At 49.7% G+C, this 21,977-nt stretch overlaps 7 protein-coding genes across 7 annotated transcripts; 3 read left to right on the top strand and 4 right to left on the bottom strand.

Annotated features, from left to right (window-relative positions):
* Positions 1-377: 377 nt before the first annotated feature.
* Positions 378-3,996, bottom strand: VE01_08356 (uncharacterized protein). The gene is made up of 2 exons (XM_018277781.2): positions 3,527-3,996; positions 378-3,475 (listed from the first exon to the last, which is right to left on the bottom strand). Exons 1-2 carry the CDS (start codon positions 3,704-3,706, stop codon positions 686-688), a joined length of 2,970 nt encoding a protein of 989 aa, XP_018127284.1. The 5' UTR covers positions 3,707-3,996; the 3' UTR covers positions 378-685.
* A 1,336-nt stretch (positions 3,997-5,332) lies between these two features.
* On the bottom strand, positions 5,333-9,162 carry RNA14 (mRNA 3'-end-processing protein rna14). Its single transcript, XM_018277780.2, has 5 exons — positions 9,011-9,162; positions 8,107-8,956; positions 7,614-8,045; positions 6,539-7,562; positions 5,333-6,488 (listed from the first exon to the last, which is right to left on the bottom strand). Exons 2-5 carry the CDS (start codon positions 8,893-8,895, stop codon positions 5,740-5,742), a joined length of 2,994 nt encoding a protein of 997 aa, XP_018127332.1. The 5' UTR covers positions 8,896-8,956; positions 9,011-9,162; the 3' UTR covers positions 5,333-5,739.
* A 780-nt stretch (positions 9,163-9,942) lies between these two features.
* Positions 9,943-11,298, top strand: VE01_08354 (uncharacterized protein). Its single transcript, XM_018277779.2, has 4 exons — positions 9,943-10,064; positions 10,119-10,268; positions 10,338-10,918; positions 10,973-11,298. Exons 2-4 carry the CDS (start codon positions 10,196-10,198, stop codon positions 11,090-11,092), a joined length of 774 nt encoding a protein of 257 aa, XP_018127333.1. The 5' UTR covers positions 9,943-10,064; positions 10,119-10,195; the 3' UTR covers positions 11,093-11,298.
* Positions 11,299-11,829: 531 nt separating this feature from the next.
* On the top strand, positions 11,830-15,217 carry VE01_08353 (uncharacterized protein). The gene is made up of 3 exons (XM_018277778.2): positions 11,830-12,063; positions 12,123-14,245; positions 14,302-15,217. Exons 1-3 carry the CDS (start codon positions 11,945-11,947, stop codon positions 15,027-15,029), a joined length of 2,970 nt encoding a protein of 989 aa, XP_018127285.1. The 5' UTR covers positions 11,830-11,944; the 3' UTR covers positions 15,030-15,217.
* Positions 15,218-15,293: 76 nt separating this feature from the next.
* On the bottom strand, positions 15,294-16,738 carry ASF1 (Histone chaperone asf1). Its single transcript, XM_018277777.2, has 5 exons — positions 16,704-16,738; positions 16,348-16,647; positions 16,232-16,271; positions 15,875-16,183; positions 15,294-15,821 (listed from the first exon to the last, which is right to left on the bottom strand). The coding sequence occupies exons 2-5, from the start codon at positions 16,454-16,456 to the stop codon at positions 15,434-15,436; spliced, it is 846 nt and encodes a 281-aa protein (XP_018127282.1). The 5' UTR covers positions 16,457-16,647; positions 16,704-16,738; the 3' UTR covers positions 15,294-15,433.
* Positions 16,739-17,946: 1,208 nt separating this feature from the next.
* VE01_08351 (uncharacterized protein) lies at positions 17,947-18,417 on the top strand (the record flags this gene model as incomplete). The annotated part of the gene is made up of 1 exon (XM_018277776.1): positions 17,947-18,417. The coding sequence occupies one exon, from the start codon at positions 17,947-17,949 to the stop codon at positions 18,415-18,417; it is 471 nt and encodes a 156-aa protein (XP_018127281.1).
* Positions 18,418-18,475: 58 nt separating this feature from the next.
* VE01_08350 (uncharacterized protein) lies at positions 18,476-21,931 on the bottom strand. Its single transcript, XM_018277775.2, has 3 exons — positions 21,851-21,931; positions 18,905-21,800; positions 18,476-18,844 (listed from the first exon to the last, which is right to left on the bottom strand). Exons 1-3 carry the CDS (start codon positions 21,872-21,874, stop codon positions 18,693-18,695), a joined length of 3,072 nt encoding a protein of 1,023 aa, XP_018127275.1. The 5' UTR covers positions 21,875-21,931; the 3' UTR covers positions 18,476-18,692.
* Positions 21,932-21,977: the final 46 nt, after the last annotated feature.

Below are 21,977 nucleotides of genomic sequence, written 5' to 3'. Positions count from 1 at the left end.
TACATATCGTGGTCAACACAAACCCCAGTGCATTAGATTCGGGGCCACACCCTTCATACCTTCACAGTCGATGACCTAGTCCGTATGATCACTTTATGGCCGCCAAGTTTCGTACAAGCTTTTCCAAACCATGAGGCCCAGTAAATACCTAATCCATGCATATTACATCTCCACTCGTCCACATGCACACGGAACCGTGTGATTTATGAACAAGCCTTTGATGCAAACTGAACAATTGACACTTTGCAATCCGTAGTCACATACAAATATCAAGCAAGGTCACAATCACTGTTGTCAAGTTTTAGATAATTTTATTGATTGTATGGACCTGTCTGCCCCAATCTCAAAAGCAAAACAATGGATGAAAGCCAGCGCATGGGGAAGGAAGGCAGATATCCGACCTATCTATTGAACACCATAAACTCCACCACCAAGGCGAGAGTTACTCCTGTAGCTGGCCGAAAGAAGTTCTAGTGTTGTCCCCGTACAATTGATAACCGCGCCCAAGGAAAGAAATTGTCCGTAATAAGCAAGCAGGTGGCACTCACTCTGGCAAAAAGGGCCAAAGCGAGTGTGATCCAAGAGCTGCGGCTCCAATGCCTGCCATCGAAAAGTCCATGGCCAACAATGGAGCTAGAAGTGAAAATATAATATGCCAGCGAAGCTGACCAGTAAGCCCGAGGGCCTAGATGTACCACATGCCGTACAAGAACGCCTGGGTCAGCGCCTTAAATCTCACCGGCTGCGGTTGCTCTCTCCAGAACTTCCCAATCACCTCATTCTCCACCATCTGGTATTGAGTCGATGGCGACTTGCCAGACGAGCGCTTGGCGGTCAATCCACCCTCAGACGCGTTCTCCAGTCTCAAATCGCTCTCAAGCTTGGCTGCCTGTCTTCTCTCCATAGCCTTTTGACCACCACGAGGCTCGTCAACGATTGGAACGTTCTCGTGAGAACGGGCTCTGTTGGATGCCAAGTGTGCGTAATACACAGCTGGGTGAATGGAAACGGGCGTCGTGGATCTCATATACTGGTATGAGTGTGCGTAGATCATCTCCTGAAGCTGGCCGGGCTTGTGCTTGACCTCGTCGAGAATGACGTGGTAATGAACTGGTCTAGCAGTTCCCTTGATTGCCTTGTGGGCATTGAGGTAGAAATCGTACTGGAATGGATGAGTGATGTCGTGCTCAACCAGAACTCCTGGCAAAGGATTGAAGTCTTTGTCTTTGCATTGGTCTTCAGTTCGTGGCAAGAAACGGATGTGGTGGCGCTTCGATGCAATAACCACAGCAAACTTAGTCTGATTGAACTGTGGGTTCACGGTTTCCAACATGTCTTTGAGCCATTTGACTTCATCGTTGAGCACTTGTAAGTACTGACCTTCGGAAACACCGTCGCGCATATAGTAGATGTGGGATGGAACCTTCTTTTGGCCGTTGACAGTTCCGACAGTCTCCAGCCACCAGTTGACCATTGCCTTGACCTTCTTGTCCCAGACATGCTTTTGGATCATCTCCTTATTGAAGCCATTGACTTCGCATGCTGCCGCATATCTGCAGCAGTCGCTATCAAGAGACATGGTGACAGCTGCAAAAGACGGCTGCTCCGAGCCAGGGGCAGGGTGGCTCACATCGGCGCCAATCATCATCACAAGGTTCTTTGCGGTCTGACCAGGCGTATTGAAGAACGTAGGCTCCTTCGCATTGGATTTGCAGGCCTTGCTAGTCGTGCCACCGAGCTTGGCATTGAGCTTCATGATGACGTTCTTGCAATACTTCGGGTTGTTCTTCTCGATGTGTCCCTTCACCATGACCTGCGACACGAGAGCATATTTGCAATCCATGTGCTTCTTGATCCTGTCATAAGTCCAAGAGTTCTTATCTGGGACAATGAACAACAAAATCTGAGGAATGTTCTCTGGGGTGGAAGCAAGCGGCGCCAGCAGTCTGTCAATCTGTGACTCGATATTGTCACTGTTGAACAAGAACTTCCTTGGGTCCGGAATGGCACCCTTGTGGCCGAGGGCAATGTACTGCTGCTTGAAAGTGGCAATGAACTCGTCCCATCTTGGCTCGGTGACAATTGGTCTTCCATTTCTATCCGCAGCCATGAATACGCCCCAATTCTTCAAGGGCTTCGGTGGAACCAACAGCAGCTGGCTTCTATCGAGGGTCCAAAACCCAGCAAAGCCTGGCTTCACAATTGTTTTCTGTGAGGTTTTTCCGAAGTGGATATCCGGGGGCTGCAGTTGCTTTGCCGTCGTGATAGTCGGAGTGCTCTCGATCTTGATGCCGTAGTGGTTGAGGTATGGATCTTTGCCCCAGCTCAGCAAGTCAACCCCCTTTCTAATGGATTCCAGGCGCTGGTTCGGTGGAACGACTGCGAAGTTGATCATATCCGCAGTCTGTTTGGGATCCAACTTGAACATGTAGCGCTGATCTGGTGCAATGGTACAGAGTTCCATTGGGAAGATTCCACCCTTGACTGTCTGCACCAATGGCAGCTTCCAGTATTGGAGAGTAACATTGTATGTCCTCTCAAAGTAGTCGTAGATGGTTATCTCCTTTGCGGTGGCGTTAGGATTCTGAGGGTCCTTCTTCTCAAAGGTGACTGCTTTGGCATGGCCACCCCATGAACCGTACTGATCTGGGGAGAAGACAAAGTTCTTGACCTGATAGACTCGCTCATTTTGCTCCTTTCCGCGGTGCTTGACGTGGAATCGAAGTTTGTGAAGCTTGCGAAGCTCCTTGAATTCCCTCGACATGATGTGGTACTGAGCACCAGAACTGGTCTTTTTGCCGTTCACTGGGACAGGTCTCAGACTCTCTGAGAACACATCCCAGTTCAAGCCAGAGTTTCTCTCGTAAGTCAAGTTGCGAGCTGCTTGACTGAGAAGTTGGGGTACCCAAAATGTTCCATTGGCGACGTCAACATTGACACCAAGACCTGTGCTCAGGGCACCCGGAGTACTGGGAGATTCGCAAAGGCGGATGGACGAATAAACACCCTTTTGTGCCTCGATGAGTGTGGCCAGGCCATGAAGAACCTGTCTCTGAGTGCCTCTCGGAAAGAAAGAGCGCTTGACTTGGATGAAGTTCTCCGATGGCCATTGGCGAAGGCAGTGGTCCAAGAAATTGATTGCCATGAGGACGGTGTTGTCGAAATCCATTCCCTTGAACAAGTAGGCTCGAATGACTCCCATTGGGATTTCCGTGGTGCACTTGATGGTGACAAATGTTATGTCCGGCTTGGGGACGCCGTTGATGACTCGAGGCTGTCTGCCCTTGAGCTCATCCAGGTTGACCGTGATCTTCTTCTCAAAGTTCATCTTCTTGGTTGGCTTGTCGCACCATGCGATTTTGTTCCCATCCCAAAGCCAGTATTTCGCATGGCCGGCCAAGAATTCCTGAACGGGTTTGCTGTTCCAAACAACCTTGAGGAGACCGCGGTTTTCGGCTCCAGATCCAATCTTCACCTGGCATGGGGTTAATATGAATAGATTCAGTTGGGAGTGAGGTTAACGTACATCGTATTGCCAGACCGACTTGTCTGACCACTCAGAAATTCGGAACTGGTTCACTCTGAGGGTGACACTCTTTGTTCCGGGGTCGGAATTGTAGCTGGGCCGGGGTGGGAGGACCGGTGGGAACTCGAACTTCTTCACGTTAGACTCGCGGTTATACGTCCAGAGATGACCTGGCTCCATGATGAAGTCGGGTTGAATAAAGATAACTTGGATAAGAATGAGGCAAAGGATACTGGAGATGAATATGAGATGTGGTAGTTGTGATATCACTGAGTGATATCACGGGTTAATGATGATTTTTTTGGGCTGATGATGTGTATAGCAATGTTTGAAAGGATGAATGGGTTGAGTGTATGAATGTATGAATGTATGAAAGGAAGTCTTCGAAGGCTTCAGGTTCTTGGTCAAAGTGTGATGTGTAGAAAGGAAGAAGGAAGAAGGTCGGAAGTCTGGCTCGGCCACGAATATATACCCTCGAATTTGCCGGGTAGTTGCCCGACTACTGAGGGTTGACACTTAGAATCGGTAGAATGGCAAGGCAATATGCGCCTATAATCGGCAGTGGAATCGGCAGTAGAAGATGAGAATAGCGCTTGCCAATTCCCAAGTCCCACATGATGCATGTGCCATGCTTCCTCATCTCTGCGACTGGGAAACGGGTATGAAAGCTCATATCAGGTATGGCAAACAACCCAAAATAAAACACAATGCGTGTGGAGTAACACGCGGTATGGAGAAATGATAGAAACAGTTTGTGCATGGTGATCCCGAAGACAAATCAAAGGCAGATACAGATGAAAGATAGAAATAAAAGTTGAAAACTTACCGTCCCATCTCCATTCACAATCCATTGAACAGGGAGCTCGACTCGCCCACGAAGGGGACGCTCTGGAAATGCCATTGATATCTTGCAGAGTTATTTGTCAGGCGACAAACAGATATTCCTGTGACCTTTGTTAGAATAGTTTATCAGATGATGCGTCTCAGCTTGATATGAAAAGATTGTATTCCAGTAGCCGTAAGGCCCAATTCACATCAAGTGATGTTTCCTGACTATGAGTTGGAATAGAAACTCACTTGGATCAAATAAAAATGAGAGTTTCAGCTCTCAGATCGAAGTTATGTACGTTCTGAGATGAGGCTATGCCTGGATCACCTAAATCACCAATTGAGTTAGCATATATTGTCAGGAGCAAGTGAGTTGCAGAGTTGCTGATCTTACAATTGCTGAGCGTGTGAACTACTACGGCGTATTACTGTGTGGGTAGGTGTTTGGTTTGATGTGCGAGTTATTGTATTGGTTGTTGTGTATTGCAACAAGCCTGAACGAGTCTTGACAGAGAGTTGAAGCCTGAAGCAGGCAAGAGGAGAGTTGGAGAGCCTATCTTGCCTGAGATTTGTAAATATGATGAAGAGCAGTGAGCTTTGGTTGGGTTTGAGCCCCCCGAGGTAGAGGGCAAAGAGCGAAATATGGAAAGTAAGAAAAGAAGAAAGGAAGAAAGGAAGAGAGGAAGCTGTAGAAGAAAAAGGTGGTGGACAAAGGGGCCCAACAACAAGATATTCGGCCCCAATGGCGCTAAGCTAGCGTAGTTTTCTTATTATTCTCCTTCTACTAATGAGGAAACCTGAGGATAACAAGAAGGGAAGGGAGGAAGGACCGGGTGTGATAGCGTGCCTGCTTAATCTGGAACTGTGAGGCCAAATAACTAAGGTATTGCAAGAGACCATGTGATACCACAGGGTAATGAAAGTCTTCAAATAGAACTCAGTTCTAGGAAGTATATTGAATATATGAAAAGGAGCACCTGAATTATATTACCAGCCAGTTTGAATAGAGGCTTTAATCTGTTCTTATTGCTATCTTGGGCCTTATGAAGGTAACAGATATGAAAATATAAGAACAACGGGACTAAAGTGAACACGGCTGTCTTCTCATATCTGAGAATTTCTTGATGTAAGCTCTCTTAGACGTAGCATAACATAATAGCATAGGAAACCATCACAAATGAAGCAAAACAAATGAACAATACCAGGGTTCCTGATTTCATTTTGGCTATGCGAACCACTAATGCACCTTTCCTAGATAACAACTCCCTGCACAACTCCATGCTGGCCATCTTCAGTCCCGAATCTCCCTCATATAATACAAATCCACAGATCTTCTGTACCCTCATTCACCGTAAATCCTTTCAACATACAAGCCCCGTCCCTCCTCAATAATATCTTGGCGCCTGGTCACGCGACGCCTTCCAAGTGCTGTAATCCGGAATGGGCGTTTTGTCCAGTAGTCGTACCATAGCTTCTGCGTTGAACAGCGTGGCGTTATATGTCTCTGCCCGCGGGATGATGCTGAGCAAAAATGTGATATCCCTGGGAATCATGAACTGTGCTGGACCGTTGGATTGCCACTGTTGAACGCCGCCGTGAGTCTGCTGCATCCTCTTCTGTTGGTCCAGGCGGCGACCTGCAGCTCCTTTCAGGGGTGACTCCCCACGAACAAGTTTCCTTGGGCGGCCAGACTCGTTGTCAGATTCTTCTCCTCCAAGCGGGCGCTTTGGAGAGTTTGTTGGCTGTAAATAAGCCGGGATGGGGTTAACCTCCTGTCGGGGCTGTGGACGGGGGCTAACCTCCCTGTATTGCGGCCTTGGGCTCGGCTGCACCGAAATCGGCTCTTCGATAGACTGCATGATAGACTTTGGACGCATCTGTGCCACTGGTGAGATGATTAGACGGACAACAGTAGGGTCGAATCTTTCAGAGGAGTATCGCGATGAGAACCTCGCGAGTCTTTGGTCTTCTGGGAACAAATCCGCCATTCGTTGCTCCAGCCTGTTGATTTGAGAAAGTTCACCATATTCTGACTCGTATTTGTGGAAAAACACGTAGAGTGGCTTGGCTTTTGCAACGTTTTCAGGTTTCTGGGTGAGTCGATTCACGGATGTCTCGAAGACGGCTCTGGCATCTATGAGTTGTTAGAATATGCGAACAGTTGGGGTTTCTTGGTATACATACTTGTAGTGTCGCCAATGGACAACAGGTGTTTGAGATATTCCAATATGAATAGTTCATCTTCTGGAAACAGCTTTGCGCCCTTCTCGAATATCTTTGTCCCAGCCGGGTCTTTGTATACGTTGTGCTCAATCAAAGCACTGGCGATGTATACATCGCTAGTAATCTTCCCTTTGACACGGGCATCGCTCAGAATCTGGCGTGAGCCACCAACAGGGGCACCGACTTTGCCTTTACCCTGCACTCTTCGCATAGCTCTCATAAGAGCAATCCATGCAAATGACAGCGTGCGCTGTGTCAGTTCCGACTGCATGTGATACCCTTGTTTCACAACCTTCAGTTGGTTGTCTCGTGCGGATTCTTTTGCCTCCTTCAGTAATCTGTCGGTATCATCCTCATCATCGTCCCCCCTATCAAAGGCAGGATTGATGGATGAATCCAGCATCGCAAACTCTTGAATTCTAGCCAATTCTGCATTTTCGCGGGTTTTCAGCTTCTTTATTAAATCATACAACGCGTCAAGCAGTGTATTGTATGGAGCCCTGACGGCAGCTCCTCTGCTGACAAGGCCTTCTTCCCCTTCCTCCATTGGCAGCACGGTCTCCAAGCGATCAGCTTGCTTAAAGGCCAGAAGGCAGCTCTCTGGATTCGCAGCAATCCCTTGGCTTAAGAAATCGTTGCCTTCTTTCTCCATGCCGTTGTTGAAGGACCACTCTGCAGCTTCAACCCACATCTCTGGCCAGAACCTCAATGCCATAACCGCGTGTTTGTAGACGTAAATGACTCTCTGTTTGTAGGCCTGAATATCTTCGTCTCGGAAGACTAAAGGATCTTCTTGTTCCCAGTTGATCCACTGTCTCCAAAAGCCAACCTGCTCCAGGTACTCCTTGTCCCCTTCAAAGCCGAGTGCCGGAGGGAGGCGTGGGAGATTAGTACGCACAAGGCCGCGTGTAATATTTTCCATCGCAGTGTTTGCGCTTCTTGCTGTCATGTACGATGGAGACTTTTCCTGAAGGAATTTCCGGCCCTATACACATGTCAGTTGCGATTATTAACCATTTCATAGACTTGGACGCACAGTAATCTTGTTCAGGCTCATCTCAAACTGGTCGTACTCTTTCCATAGAGCATTTACGTTAGACATTGGAACACAAACGGCACGTTGATAAGCTTTGCGCATTTGATCCATTTTTTGTTGGTCCTGCCAACTACTGCCTCCAATCTGTCCAGGGGCGCTGCGGATGAATTGAATATATTCTTGCCAAATTTTGCCAGAGTCTCTATCAATGCCAACGTTTGCCAACACAAAATCATATGCCTGTGATATGGTCGCCCGTGCAGATCCAGTGACGTCGTTGGTTAGGTCATTGCGGCGGCGAATATAATTGAGATAGACGGACCATAGCTGGACATGGGGTACTGTGAGTAGCGACTTGCCAAAGATCTGCTCCGCAGCGAAGAAGTTGTCAATGCCCAACTCCATTTCAGCATAGGCAACCCAAATATCAGCCTGTCATTGATGTCAGCGAAAAGTCCTAGGGATAATAGAAGCTGGTGGTTGGATTTCATACCGCCATGGGGAACACTTTGAAAAACCGGTCGTAAACAACCCGAGCATCATCCAGCTTGTTGCGATTTCGGTGTTCTGTGATGAGGGAGAGCCAGGCATCCAAGTCGCCCCTTGGATCTTCCTTGATTCGGTCCTCTAAGATACCTACTCTATCATGGGGAAGCCGTGCTTTGGGTAAGCTAGTACCTGCGATTGGTGCAGTGACAGTTGCTGAGGCGTTGGGAGTAGAAGTTTGATTGGAGACACTAGCGCTAGTTTGTTCACCATCACCTAGGGGGTTAGGAGTCTCCAAGGTCGGAACAGGGGTTTGAGCTGCAGAGTCTTGAGGCACAGCTTCGAGGTGTAGAGGAGATCTTGACACGGAGCGAGTTGGACCACTGGTCGGGGGCTGGAGAAGTGCAGTCGACTTTGACGTCGCAATCTCAACATCATCTTCGTCGTCAGAGTCATCTGCCAAGAACCCACCAATGGTCTTGGGCTTTCGCGCCGGAGACGCTCTGGATGGAGGCCCCGTGCCAGCTAGACTCGTAGTTGTGTGACTTGGAACTGGATTGGCTGATTCCGGATTATATTCTTCGCCATCAGACAGAGCATCAGATGGGGATAAAGCACGAAGGACTTGATCATCGGAGAAATCTTTTTCTTCTTCTTTCACAGCTTGGTCGCTATTTTCTGTATTTGTAGCACCAACACCCTCTTCTGTATCATCTGCGCCTTGTCCCCACGACACGCTCTCTTGCCCACTCTGCATCTGATGCAAGAGCGCAATCTCCGCATCATCCTCCGCCATACTGCCAATTGAAAAGTGTTCTTGAAAGGGTATGTAAAAGATAGGGTGTGTAGTTAGGGGCCTGTTGTTCATTAGCTGATATGATCTCGGTTTGGAGGAAGAGATGAAATCATACGGGAGTTTGGCAACTAAAAGCGCGTAATAACAGCAACGGTCATCGCAAATTGATTTTATCGCAGATTCTGTTCGTTAGCTCAAGGTAAATCAAGACTGAATAGATTCGTTATTTCAGTCCAGTAGCTGTGACGTTGATATCGTCAAAGAAAGTTGTCGCGAAGCAATTTGAGGCGCAACATTCATTTCCAGTCAATGACAGGTGCTTACTAAGCGTCGAGAGGCTCAAATCGAATCAGCCAATCAAATGCTTTCAATACAAATGCTCCTGGGACAACAACAACAACAACAACACCACCAACGAAGTTTTTTATGGGCAAACAGAAGGGAATGAACGTTGCTATAATACTTGGATCCGATGGTACTCTATAGATGGATATATCAGGTGTATGTTCAATATCTCCAGGTTAAGACGGATCTCAGAGCCTCTTTGAAGGGCATAGCACGCGTGGAAGTTCTGGGGTCAACAGCATGTCAAAAACGGACAAGCAAGACACTGAGCATCTCAAGAGTTATTTATGTAAACAGAACACTCTGTATTCTTTTCGGATTTCATTATATACGTTTACTTATAGATGTTTACTTATAATACTCGTATCGTATCAGAATATTGGTAGCCAACAAATCCTCATATCAAAAGGGGTGTCTTGTAGCAAGAATGTACCGCCAGCCATCAATCTCCAGCCTACGCGTTTGCACGCCAAAACTCAAGGATAGATAGTCGACGCAGAATGGAATGTATTCTTTCCTGTCATTTCCCCTCCAAGCCTCCACTGAGAAGAAAGGAACAGAGTGAATATGAAGGATGATAGTTTTATGTGGAGAGGAAAGAAGAGCGCGAGATTCGCGAAGATTAAATAGTCGGAAATTTCACTCGGCTCGTCACGTGTACAGTCTTGGCGCGAGGCATGTGTCCTAGAGCCTGATTCAGGATAGCGTGAAAATGCATCTTGGCGCTTTGAAAACGCACGGATTCAGGTTTGGAGGGGCGGTGAATTACCCCTCCTTTTTGGGCAGCAACTGTGATTCACGCCAAAGCGAAAGCAAGTAAACAGGTAAACAATACCACCTTCATTTCTAACTTATCACTTCAAAACTAACACGGCCAGCTCTTTGACAGTTATTCTCTCGAGTTCGAAACTTATCACACACTTTCTATTTCAAATACTTCCTCAAACGACCGAAAATGGCTCCAGGAGGACCCCCAGGAAGCAGCAGCAGAGGACGTGGCGGAAAGTTCAAGAAGTTCACTCGCGGAGGTTAGTATTAATAACTCAGCTTGTATCTCCCTCTCTCTTCACCAGCTAACCATCCACCCTTCTCTGCAGGCGGCAAGCACTTCTCGAAGAACCTACGACCTCTCGATGCCGATGGAAACGAGCTCGGAATGTGGGGTGAAGGCGCTGAGGCTGCCGAATCCTCTGAGGAAGAAGAGGAGGACGACTCCGAAGAGGAGAGCGAGGATGACGCCAACAAGCCCGAGATGACCCGTGAGGAGCGCCGTGCCGCTGCTAAGGCGAAGAAAGAGGCTGCTATCGCGAAGAAGAAGAACACCGTGGCACAGCCCGGCGATCTTCCAAGCAGCTCGGAGGAAGAGGAGGATAGCGAGGATGATGATATGCCTGCCAACCCCAACCATAGCAAGGCAGCCAGGAACCAGGCGAGCGCACCACCTATCAGTGTGGACGAGGCTGCCGACGGAGTCAAGGGCCTTAGCGTCGGTGGCAAGGGCAAGCCAAAGCCAGTTGGCGAGTTGAGCAGACGCGAGAGGGAGGCGTTACAAGCGCAACAAGCCAAGGAGAGATATCAGAAGATGCATGAGGCTGGCAAGACCGATGAAGCGAAGGCTGATTTGGCAAGACTGAAGCTGATTAAGGAGAAGAGAGAGGCTGAGGCTGCGAGGAAGCAGGTACGTTATAGACCATGATACCGATTTGATGGCGACGATACTAACCGGTCCTAGGCTGAGAAGGAAGAGCGTGAAGAGGCCGATAAGGCCAAGAAGGCGGAAGTCGAGGCCCGCGAGCAGAAGAGGAAGGAGGCTGCTATGGGGCCCACCAAGAAGAAGGTTGTCAAGAAGTAAACTTGCTGTTGTTCTTGGATTAGTTCGAGAGGCCCACAAGGCGAAAGCTGGGGTCCTCCAGACATCTTCAACAGAACTTTTACCAGCCGCCTGTTGGAATTATCATCGTGGGAAAGTGGATAACTATCTCGCATACGTTCTCTTACATAGATTATACTATATGAGATTTACTATGACAAATAATGATGGACGATTTTAGTGCTGGTGTTTCGTGGGTTGACCGTGTCGGCCAGTTGTTGGCTTTCTCGTCCTATTTCTTCCTATCCCATCTCTTAATTTGGACTAAGAATATATCCCTTCGTTTCATATCTAACCTCTAGTTACCGTGCCATACTGAGGTGTTTTCAAACACTGTTGTCTTGTAAATCCAAGAGAGAAGTTATTCGTTGTGATTTTTTGAATTTAATAAATTGCAGCTAATTCATTTATGAATCATCTAATTATTCTACATTTTCGGAAGCTATTAGCTTGTAAATATGGACATAAGTTAAGGCAGCACAAAATACAAAGACCGAGTCTAGGGATTTATTATTAATATATATTTACCATTTGCACAGTTATTCTCTGACTTGCTGTTAAATCATCAAACATCGCCAACACACCAGTTCGTTAAATCTGATGACGCTTGGCGCAAGGCTGAGACAGTGGGGGTTACGGCTCCAGCCTTGTGCCGTTTCGGCGGGGCAGTTACGTACTGTACATGGTCGGATCACCAAGAACCACATGTCGCCTTGGCCCTTTATGCTTCGTTGCGTCAAGCAAATAAATCGATTCCTCACCCCATAAGGATACAGATTCTAGGCCTGAGTATTTGAAAGCCATACGGGCGATATATCAGAGAACTAGCCCACTATGGCCGCCTTTATCCGGTCCAAGCAGTCTGGCATGCACACTGACCTGTCTGCGTCTATCTTGCCTGGACTGTTTACGATTGACGATGAAGCTCGATATGGCATCAACTCACAAATAAGGTAATCCGCTTTAATAATGCTCATATCTGGACTGGTAACTGATCCCACCCGTTCCGCAGTACGTTTGCGTACGACCCGGTGCAATCACTGCTGGCAGTGGGCACGAACGAATCGCAGTATGGAAGTGGACAAATCTATATATTCGGCAGGGACCGAGTCCAAGTCACAATTAAATTGTCTCGGCGAGCATCGGTCAAAGAATTACGGTTCTGTGCAGACAAATTGCTGAGCCTTGACACGAAGAACGAGCTGACGGTATGGGACCTAATCGGAGGCGGCAAGAAGATATGCAGCTATACGGCACCTGGCATCGTTACGTGCCTGGCAACAGACCCTATGCTTGACTGGGCATTCCTGGGACTACAACAGGGCGAAATTGTTGCGTTTGATCTTGACCGTGAGAGGGCAGCGCCGCTCCGACTGCCGAACTTTTTTCGTGAACGAAGTCCGAGGTCTCGGATTCTATCTGTCGTTTCCTTGCAATTGCACCCGAGGGATATTGGCCAGCTTCTTATTGGATACACAGAAGGCGCTGTGATTTATTCATTTAAAGAGGCAAAAGCTACGAAGTTCTTTCAATATGAAGTTCCGCCCGGCGCCCCAGGGGGTGCCTCCGATCCAAACGTCGTTGGAGATACCCGCAGGCCCCGGCTCACACAGTGTTTATGGCATCCAACCGGGACATTCGTTCTTACGGCACATGAAGATGGTAGCCTTGTTTTCTGGGATCCAAAGGATGGTAGAGTCGTCATGGCTCGCACTCTAGATGATCTACACGTAGACCAGCCAGGTAGCAAGCCTGGTGGCTCCAAAGGAGGCCTGTCTATCAAAGAACCGTATGCTAAGATTTCGTGGTGCGCGAAGACCAACCCTGATGACACGGGATTGTTAATCGCCGGTGGGATTCCAATGTCTGCGCAAACCAAGGGACTTACATTTTTGGAGCTTGGTCCTACACCGGTTTATGCAACTTCGTCATGGCAAACTTTGACCGACCATTTCAAGGGAAAACAGCAGAAGCTCCTCGAGACACCGGCCGGTGCTGAGGTTATTGATTACTGCCTTATTCCTCGCGCCTCGCCTCATTTTGACGGCGCACAAGATCCCATTGCTGTCATCGCCTTATTATCATCAGGGGAGCTTATTACACTATCATTTCCTAGCGGGCACCCTATATCGCCCACGAACCAGCTGCACCCGTCGCTGACATTTGTTCATCCATTTGTTGTTTCATGTTCTGTCACAACCGTCAATAGAACTAGATGGCTAGGAATGACGGAGAAACGGCAGCAAGGTCCCCCGTTATTACGTGGCGGCGTTGGAGGGAGCAAAAACGTCCGCAAACACGAAGACAGGACAATCATACAGACAGCTCATGGTGATGGCACAGTTCGAATCTGGGATGCAGGGACCTCGGACAAGTTGGAGAATAGCGGTGTTCTTCAGATTGATGTGGCTCGATCACTTGGAAGGTATGAGAACATTGAAATTACGGCCATAAATATGGCTGGTCAAACCGGAGAGATGGCTGTTGGCACAAAGTCTGGTGAAGTTGCCATTTACAGGTGGGGTGGAAACAAACTCAAGGGGTTTGAGCCTTCCCCTCCTGTTGCTGTCAGGCCGGGAACCATCGAGAATATTAGCGACAGGGCCGAGCCTGGGTTGAGAGAGGGCTTGCAACCCTTTGTTCTTTATAACATGGCTCATGGGCCTATTTCTGCGTTGAAGATGTCTGATGTGGGCTTCATCGGAGTTGGATCTGAAGATGGCACTTTCGCGATCATCGATCTTCGGGGCCCAGCAATAATATTTGACGGTTCTGTAAATGACTTCGCGAAGCATGAAAAGAAAGGTAGCCTTTTCAACAGAAGCAGCAGCCACGGTGGACCCAAGACCGACTGGGCTGTCTCGATTGCCTTTGGTGTCTTGACCCTCGACAGCGACGAATATTCAAGCATATGCTGCTTCGTTGGTACTAACCTAGGGCGAGTAGCGACATTTAAGATCCTGCCGCAGCAAAATGGAGGCTACACGACACAGTTTGCGGGAGTCGCACAGTTGAATGACCGTGTTGTCTCTATCTGCCCGATTATTGCCACCTCTGGACAGCCGGCTGTAGCTGATGGCCCCACAGTAGCGTCCCTCCGTGAAGGGCGCATCATCCCTGGAATGCTTGTAGTCGGTACGTTATTTACCTCTTTGATAGTAGTATTGCAAGTGGCTAACCCTATTTTGCAGTCACCGAAGCTGAAGTACGGGTCTTCAAACCCGCTACCGCGAAGGGAGCACAGAAAACCTGGGATGATTCAACAGTCATGTGCCACGCCGCATCAGTAACCCACTTTCTTCTCCATGGCTACGCCATCGTTGGTGTCTTCGGTGATGGTACCGCACGTGCCTACTCTATCCCCGCCCTCAAAGAACTAGGTGTGCAGAACCTGCCGATGCTCGACAAGTCCCGCATCTCAAGTAGCATCGTCACGCCCTCAGGCGACATATTCGGCTGGGCCGGTCCCTCCGAGCTTGCGATGCTGAACGCTTGGGGCACCGGGCAGCCACTCGCGCGGTCTGACGACCGCCTGTTCAATATTGAGGCACTTATCCCGCCGCGACCGACAATCTCCAACATGCAGTGGATCTCAGGGACGATGTACGTCAGCCCTACAGACCTAGACTTGCTCATTGGCGGACCGGATCGCCCGCCTAGCAAACGTATGATGGCGGCGGCGGCGGAGGAGCAGCGCGCGTCGAACCAAGCACGGCCAGGACCTAGTGCCAAGACGGAGGGCTGGGGCGATTACATGACGAGACAGTTCAATGAGCGGACGGAGCAGCTGGGGGTTATGGGTGATACGATGGAGCGTACGCAGGAGAACAGTGCTGGGTGGGCGGATGATGCGAGCAAGTTTGTGAGCAAGCAGAAGAGGAATCTTTTGTTTAAGTCTGTGGCTGGGAAGTTCTTTTAAAAGCAGGGACTGTGGGACTAGGGGCCAGTGGGGGACTGGCAGGGGACTAGTTGAGCATGTCTCAACCTGAAAATTGTTGCGCGGATTCCAGCGTTGACTGTGCCCTTAAGGGAATGATTTTATGAATAAAAATGACATTGGAGCCAACTTGTCAGACGTTGAACTTATATTATACTTTTACTTGGTGATGAAACTTGAATGTAGACCTGAATAGAACATGCACAATATCACGTAAAGTAAGCACATTTAGAATGATGAATTGTGCTCAGAACATCAACTAAAGACTCTACGCTGAAATACTCCAAGCGGTAAATCCGAACCCATCTAAAGAACAAGATTCCCTAAAGAAGTTATGACATCCTTTCATCCAGTAAACGGCGTAGGGGGGTATCGTAACTTCTCCACTAATGGGACATGACGGCGTCAGACACAGCCACCTTGGTGCCGTTGGCAGCCTTCTCAGGCTCGTCAACTTCCATGCCATCATCAGCCTCGCCCTCACCCTCACCCTCTTCCTCCTCCTCCTCCTCAGCCTCGCTGCCGCTGCTCTCGCCCTCGAGATCCTCGCTTCCCTCATCATCTTCCTCTTCAGCTGGGGCGACGCCCTCAACGCCAGCCATAGCCTCATCATCGCCTTCGGCAGCGCCGTTAGCCTCACCAGCTCTCTCGGCAGCCTCCTCCTCCTCCTCTTCGTCCTCAGCCTCCTCGGCGCCGTACTCCTCACCATCGGCTACCAAGTCGGCCTCTGGCTGCTCAGGTGGGAATTCAGCAGGTGCGGATTCCTCCGAGTCCCTACAACACTAGTTAGCTTGTTGTTTCGAACGCGTCGAGACGTGTACACAAACCATTTAATTGCAAAGCGAGTAACGCGGGGCTTCTCAGCGAGCACGTTCCTGCGGACGCGGTCGAGGAGTGGCTTCGCGGGCGGGTCAGCGTTGAGCTCGTCGGAGTCGTATTCGTTGTTGACGTAGTATCCGACGCGGACGAACTCGCGGCCATCGTAGGCGCAGGTGAGGAGGATGACGGTGACGCCAAGGATCTCAGCGTCGGGGATGCGCTTGGTGTCCGGTGGGTCGGCTTCGAAGATGAACTTGTTGACGCCGACGGGGATAGGGCCAACGAGGAGGGAGTCGAGTTCTTGGTCGTGCTCGTCACTGAGGACGTTAGTGGCCGAAGGGTGGAGTTGGGAAGGGTTAACGCACGAGGTGGCTGAACCGACGTAGGTGAGCTTCCATTCTAGGTCTGTGGACTGTTAGTGAGGGTTTGCTGAATAAAATCGTCTGATTTTGCATGTATCTGATGGATAGGAGAGACCAACCCTTCTGGAGTTGCTCCAAACACTCGAAAGTGATCTCGAACTCATACGAATCGCCGAATTTGGCGGGGTTGTTGAGAACATTAACGCCGAGCAATGAAACCACAGACATCGTATTGAACGGCTGGCTGTACAAATGTACGGCTTGTACGAAGTTGCGGATGCAGAAGATGAGTTATGAGTGCAACAGAGTTTGATATTGGTGTCTTAGGTTGATGTGGGTGGGAAAGTGTGAGATCGAACGCGTTCGTTGGCGAAGAAACCGCGTTTGAGACCAGGCGCGCGACTAAGACGACAGACCGCCTTCAGACCGCCTTCAGCGTTTGCCCATGGGGCCATGATCGAATCTGATAACTTACTAGAGATGCGCTAATCAGATACAGTTAGACTTGTGTTTTGAGGGGTAGTTGAGCGCTTGGAGAGGGAGGACGACTCAGCCTCGCCTCAGCCTCGCCAGTTATCAGACAGACCTCATGGTTGGTTGTTTGAATGTTTGAAGCCCACCATGGGGTTATGCTCGCGCGCGGTTCAAATACAAACTGAAACAACGCCTCTATGATGTTTTGCTATACCGGGCTTGAGTCAAAATACTTCTCGTTCTTCTCAAATTCTGGCAACAGAGCTGGGAACCGACTACTATTGTTGGTGGCCGGAGGCGTCAGCGCCTATTGACCCTGCCAGGACAACATCGACCAGAGATGGCTTTGGGCTATTCATGTAGTATATAATGAGTGTTGGCAACCTTGGTACTTTATCTATCCCCAACAGCGAAAAGAGGCCTCATTAACTCTGTCCAGGATGGGTCGAATAATACAAGGATTAGACGACAATGTACTGCACGTATCTACCAACATCGCGTGGGAATATGACCTCTATCTCAAGGTAAAACACAGCATGGGTGATGTAAAGATGTTGTCGATATGTTGTTAGGCTTTGTGGGAACAAAGTCGCTGCTGGGCAGTGTAGACATTCCGACCTGATACTTTGGGTCGAGTGGCCGGCGCCCCCGTTGTTGGAACGTTAGTCGAACACCCTAGACAGACATGAAGGGAGAAAGTATTTCTTGTTTCGATCTTTATTTACCATCTGAGTGAGATGCAGAGGGTAAGACCGTGACTTCTTTATGTCTGATGGGGGTTCTTCAGCTGGGCTTCTTGACCACTGACAACCAATACAGTCAGCGTCAGACAACGCTGACTACTTCATAAACGAAAGGCAGTATGAATAAACTCAGCAAAAAGGCAAGTTATATAGTTTGAGGCAAGAACTACGGGACAAACTTGGCTGCCCAGGTGGCTAGCAATTACCAACATCGGCAGGGAAGGAAGTACCAGTCAACAGAAGTTGTCCAAGTTGGGGCTTCTTTTGTTTGCCTGTATCCCTTTGTTGGACGATGGCCTTTTGTTTGACAAAAGATCCCCCTAGTGACCCATTTACAATTATTCGATTCACTCCGCCTCGTTGGAACCTCTTTGTTGTATCTCTATTGTTCGATAATCTGTAGTTTCTATAAATTATCGCCCTTTCCTTTCGTCAAACAACCCCCTTCTCGTCCCTATGTGGCATATACGGTACTCATTTCCCGAAGAGTATCTACCCAGCATGTCTATCGGCCAACTGCAACCTCCAGAGGGCTCATCAAGCTCCTCATCCTCTGCATCTCTATCATCCATTCCCCTCGCCTCAACCTCAAGCAGATGCCCAAGATGCTCCGACACACTCTATCTTCCTCCGTCAATCGAAACCCTGGAATATGTGTTCCCTTCGGTCTCTCCCAGTTCAGTTGACCGCTCAGTCCCCCGTTGCTTTCAATGCGATAAGGTCAATGCCGAAAGGGCCGCCTACTTTGCAGAGTTCCCGCCGCCAACGCACGTGAACCCTGTCGCGGAGCTAGAGAGTAGAATACTGCAGATAAGGGACTACATAGCATCGGACATCGAGGTTGACGGAATGAAAATTGCACTGGCCGTGGCGATAGACCAAAAGAGTGCTAAAGAGCGGGAGAGGGATGCCGGGATTAGGGAGGCTTTGAATGAGTTTTGTGGTATTTGGGGGCCGCCGAGAACAAGCTAGGGACATGAATGGATATGCGATCCCCAGGGCGGGCAAATAGGGTGGGAACGGCAGCTGGGTTGGAATTTTCCATTGGCTCTTGGAAATGGTCTCTTTTGGTAGCGGAGAATTATCTCAGTCTATATCTATATGTACAGTATGTTTCCCAAACTCCTCCCGTGCCCTTATGCTGTGGATTGTCTTCCAAATCTACCCCGTGCCTATCGTTTCGTTTCTACTTGCACAAATTATAGCGACTCCATCTGTTACAGCGCATCGTACAGCATCCTCTTATACTACAAAAACCTCTTCTCCTCCTTTACCTCATAGCACTGAACCTGGTCACCAACCTCGAACTCATCCCAGCCCTCGAAGCCCATACCGCACTCCCCACCCTTTCTAGCTTCGGCGACGTCCTTCTTGACATTCTTCAAACTCTCAAGGTCACCTGCATTTCGTTAGTGTTCCCGCTGGATAGAAAATAAAGAAGCCGGGTATATCAACTCACCATCAAAGACCTTTTTGCCGTGTCTGAACACCCGTACCTTGGTGTTCCGTCCTATAACTCCATTGCGTACCTTGCACCCTGCAATCGGCTTCTGTTTGCGCCCTTTAATCGTAATATTAAACACTTGCGCAACCTCGGCCTCTCCCAAGACCTTATGGCTTACAATCGGAGGCAAGAACTCCGATAACGTTCCCTTCACGTCGTCCACAAGTCGGTATATAATGTTGTGGTCTAGAATTTTGACCTTCGCCGCATCGGCCTTCTTTTGGATCATAGGGTCAATGGTATTGTTGAACGAGATCAAAAATCCCTTTGCAACCGCCGCGTGCTCAACGTCGAACTCGGAGAGGTTGCCAACACCCGAACGCAGTATTACCGGCCGGATCTCGCTGCTGCCGATCGCAGCGATGCTGTCAGTAACCGCTTCCACGGATCCAGAGACGTCGCCTTTAAGGATGAAATAGACCTGCTTTGGCCCATGCTCTTCCTTATCAACCTCCTCTAGGGCATCATGCTCGGCATTCTCTTCAGCGGTGCGCTTCTTCGAGGCTTCTAGTTCCAATTTCTCCTTCGTTCTCTTCTCATGCGTAATCTTGCGGTCTTCATTAATAGCCTCCATATCCTCTGCCAAGCGATCGCGCTCCTCCTTCTCAACTCGGTAATCCACCACGTTCTTTGCTTTCTGTTCCGTAGGTGCCTGGAGAACCTCGTCACCAGCAAGCGGCTGCTCTTTCCACCCGTCAATCTCGACTGGGGTTCCCGGACCAGCTTCTGTAATCTCAATCCCCGCTTCATTGCGCATGCACCTGATGCGTGCCCAGGTCTTGCCTGCGACGATGAAGTCGCCCGGGCGCATGGTGCCGCACCGGACCAGAACCGTGGCAACCTTGCCCATTGATTTGATGCTAGCTTCTAGGACCCAGCCTTCAGCTGCACCTTTAGTGTCGGCCCGCATATCGAGGACATCTGAGAGAGTGAGGGCAGCTTCTTCAAGCTCATCCATGCCCTGTCCCGTTTTCCCGCTCACGCATACAACCTGGGTATCGCCTCCATAATCTTCAATATCCACGCCGTGACGAGCGAGATCCTGCTTCACGCGATCTATGTTGGTATCTTCCTTGTCTATCTTGTTAATGGCGACGATTATGGGGACGCGAGCGCCCTTGGCGTGGTTAATGGCCTCAATCGTCTGGGGTTTGACACTGTCGTCAGCTGCAACGACGAGGACGACAATATCTGTGACGTTTGCACCTCGCTGTCTCATATTGAGGAATGCCGCGTGACCTGGGGTATCTAAAAATGTGATGACCTTTCCGGATGGCATAGGCACTGAAAAGGCTCCAATATGCTGAGTGATACCTCCTGCTTCACCTGCCGCAACTGACGATTTTCGCAGGTAATCTAGGATCGTAGTCTTCCCATGATCAACATGTCCCATAATCGTCACGACAGGGGCTCTTTGAGGGAAAATTGACGGATCTTCAGCAGCTGGTCTAGCCTTCAAGTCTTCCGACTCGCTGCGGTCAATGAGCGGCTCAAAGTTATACTCTTGGGCGATGAGTCCAGCAGTTTCGCCATTGAGAACGTAATCTGTTCCCGTCTCCTCAAAGCCCAACTCCTCCATCTTCTCGACGAAATGTTCCAAGCGAACCTTAAGCACCGTGGCCAGATTCGCAACGCTGATATATTCCGGCAATAGCACCGGGGTAGGCGCAGCAGCCTTCTTCGCCGCCTTCGCCGCTTTCCTTTCCTTCTTTAGTTCTCCCTTTCGATCGACGACAGCGTTTACGTGGTCGTCCTCTTCTGTGGCAAATTCTTCTCTTCGGCGATCTTTCTTCTTGTCTTTACCACGGCCCTTGAAGCCTAGGTTTTCGCTTTCACGGGAGGACGACGCCGAGTGTTCGGCCGAGCGCTGTAGTGGGCGTTGCTCACGTAGTTTCTGCCGTTGCTCTAGTTCCGCTGCTCTTTCTATCTCCTCTTGTCGTAACCTTAGCACCGCCGGGCTAAGCTCAGGTTCGACCTTCTGGGGTGCAGCTCGCCAAGTAGTCAACTGGGGTTCCGGTGCAGGTCCTGGTGTAGACGCGTCTGAGGACGACTTATTTATAGAGATTTGCCTGTGGGAAGAAAATTCGGGTTGCTGCTGTTGGCGCGTATATGGGTTTCTTGCAGAGGGCGACGTATATCCCCTTGACTCGTGGTGATCGCCATCCTGTAATCCGGCTTTGGGGATGTTATCGGAGCCTTCACCTTGGGTTAAAACACGCCTGTTCAGCTGGTTCCAGGACCGTGGTGTACCATCTGCGGTATCTTTAGGTAAAGCCTCATTACGTTTTCGCCTCCCAGCACTCATTTGCCTCGCCCTTTCCAGTCGTGCCTCCTTCGCCATAACTGTCGCATTCTGTACACGATCGAGGGGCTCTGGGCGCCCTGCCCTTGATGCTTCAGGACCAGCCCCACCGTATATCTTGAGTGGTCTTCGTATTTTTGACGGTTTGGACTGGGCTTGGGTTTGCGCCTCAGCCTCTCCTTGTGTCTTCAGCGCATCCCTCAACCTCTTTTCATCCTCAGTCAACTCAATCTGCCCCGAGCCAAATGCAGGACGTCCAGATCCGGCAACCGCGCCACCCCCGCCGCCGCCTGTGTTTCCAAATGCTGGCCGGCTGCCGAACGCAGGCCGACCGAACCCCCCCCCTGTTGAGAAGGCTGCTCCTGCGGATTGAGACGTGGGCAGCTGTGGCCTATCATCAGAACCCTGAGATTGGCGCGCTTCCGCAGCCGCCGATGAATTCAGTTTCGAGTTCGATGTTTGTAGGAAGCGTCGTGCGGTATGTGACGGTGCCCTGGCTGGTCCCAGCCCATGGGCGCAAAACGCGCAAATCGAAGAGCGAGGGGATTCCTATTAAGCATCAGCATTGACTATATCACGCTTTAAATACGTAAACTTACGCCCCATATCCTTCCGACTCTCATTTTTGCGATACGTCGGAGTTCAGCGTCTGAAAGCGACGTTGATTCCCAAAATTTATTATGGCACATCCAGGTCCAACCAAAGTCGGCGCGGAAATGTTCCGGT

Source organism: Pseudogymnoascus verrucosus, assembly GCF_001662655.1.
Source record: "Pseudogymnoascus verrucosus strain UAMH 10579 unplaced genomic scaffold scaffold_47, whole genome shotgun sequence".
Classification (NCBI taxonomy): Eukaryota; Fungi; Ascomycota; class Leotiomycetes; order Thelebolales; family Thelebolaceae; genus Pseudogymnoascus; species Pseudogymnoascus verrucosus.
This window is presented reverse-complemented; position numbering and strand designations above follow the sequence as displayed.

Bases quoted from the DNA above. Each gene is read 5' to 3' on its own strand.
- VE01_08356 (XM_018277781.2), bottom strand. From the start codon at position 3,706: ATGGAGCCAGGTCATCTCTGGACGTATAACCGCGAGTCTAACGTGAAG. The intron at 3,476-3,526 runs GTACGTTAACCT...ACCCCATGCCAG, and splicing joins AGTCGGTCTGGCAATACGAT to GTGAAGATTGGATCTGGAGC.
- RNA14 (XM_018277780.2), bottom strand. From the start codon at position 8,895: ATGGCGGAGGATGATGCGGAGATTGCGCTCTTGCATCAGATGCAGAGT. The intron at 7,563-7,613 runs GTGCGTCCAAGT...ACATGTGTATAG, and splicing joins TGAGCCTGAACAAGATTACT to GGCCGGAAATTCCTTCAGGA. The intron at 6,489-6,538 runs GTATGTATACCA...AACAACTCATAG, and splicing joins GTCCATTGGCGACACTACAA to ATGCCAGAGCCGTCTTCGAG.
- VE01_08354 (XM_018277779.2), top strand. From the start codon at position 10,196: ATGGCTCCAGGAGGACCCCCAGGAAGCAGCAGCAGAGGACGTGGCGGA. The intron at 10,269-10,337 runs GTTAGTATTAAT...CCTTCTCTGCAG, and splicing joins CAAGAAGTTCACTCGCGGAG to GCGGCAAGCACTTCTCGAAG. The intron at 10,919-10,972 runs GTACGTTATAGA...AACCGGTCCTAG, and splicing joins CTGAGGCTGCGAGGAAGCAG to GCTGAGAAGGAAGAGCGTGA.
- VE01_08353 (XM_018277778.2), top strand. From the start codon at position 11,945: ATGGCCGCCTTTATCCGGTCCAAGCAGTCTGGCATGCACACTGACCTG. The intron at 12,064-12,122 runs GTAATCCGCTTT...CCCGTTCCGCAG, and splicing joins GGCATCAACTCACAAATAAG to TACGTTTGCGTACGACCCGG. The intron at 14,246-14,301 runs GTACGTTATTTA...CCTATTTTGCAG, and splicing joins CCCTGGAATGCTTGTAGTCG to TCACCGAAGCTGAAGTACGG.
- ASF1 (XM_018277777.2), bottom strand. From the start codon at position 16,456: ATGTCTGTGGTTTCATTGCTCGGCGTTAATGTTCTCAACAACCCCGCC. The intron at 16,272-16,347 runs GTTGGTCTCTCC...AACAGTCCACAG, and splicing joins TTTGGAGCAACTCCAGAAGG to ACCTAGAATGGAAGCTCACC. The intron at 15,822-15,874 runs GTTTGTGTACAC...CTAGTGTTGTAG, and splicing joins ACTCGCTTTGCAATTAAATG to GGACTCGGAGGAATCCGCAC.
- VE01_08350 (XM_018277775.2), bottom strand. From the start codon at position 21,874: ATGAGAGTCGGAAGGATATGGGGC. The intron at 21,801-21,850 runs GTAAGTTTACGT...GATGCTTAATAG, and splicing joins GAGTCGGAAGGATATGGGGC to GAATCCCCTCGCTCTTCGAT. The intron at 18,845-18,904 runs GTGAGTTGATAT...AACGAAATGCAG, and splicing joins CGGCAAAAAGGTCTTTGATG to GTGACCTTGAGAGTTTGAAG.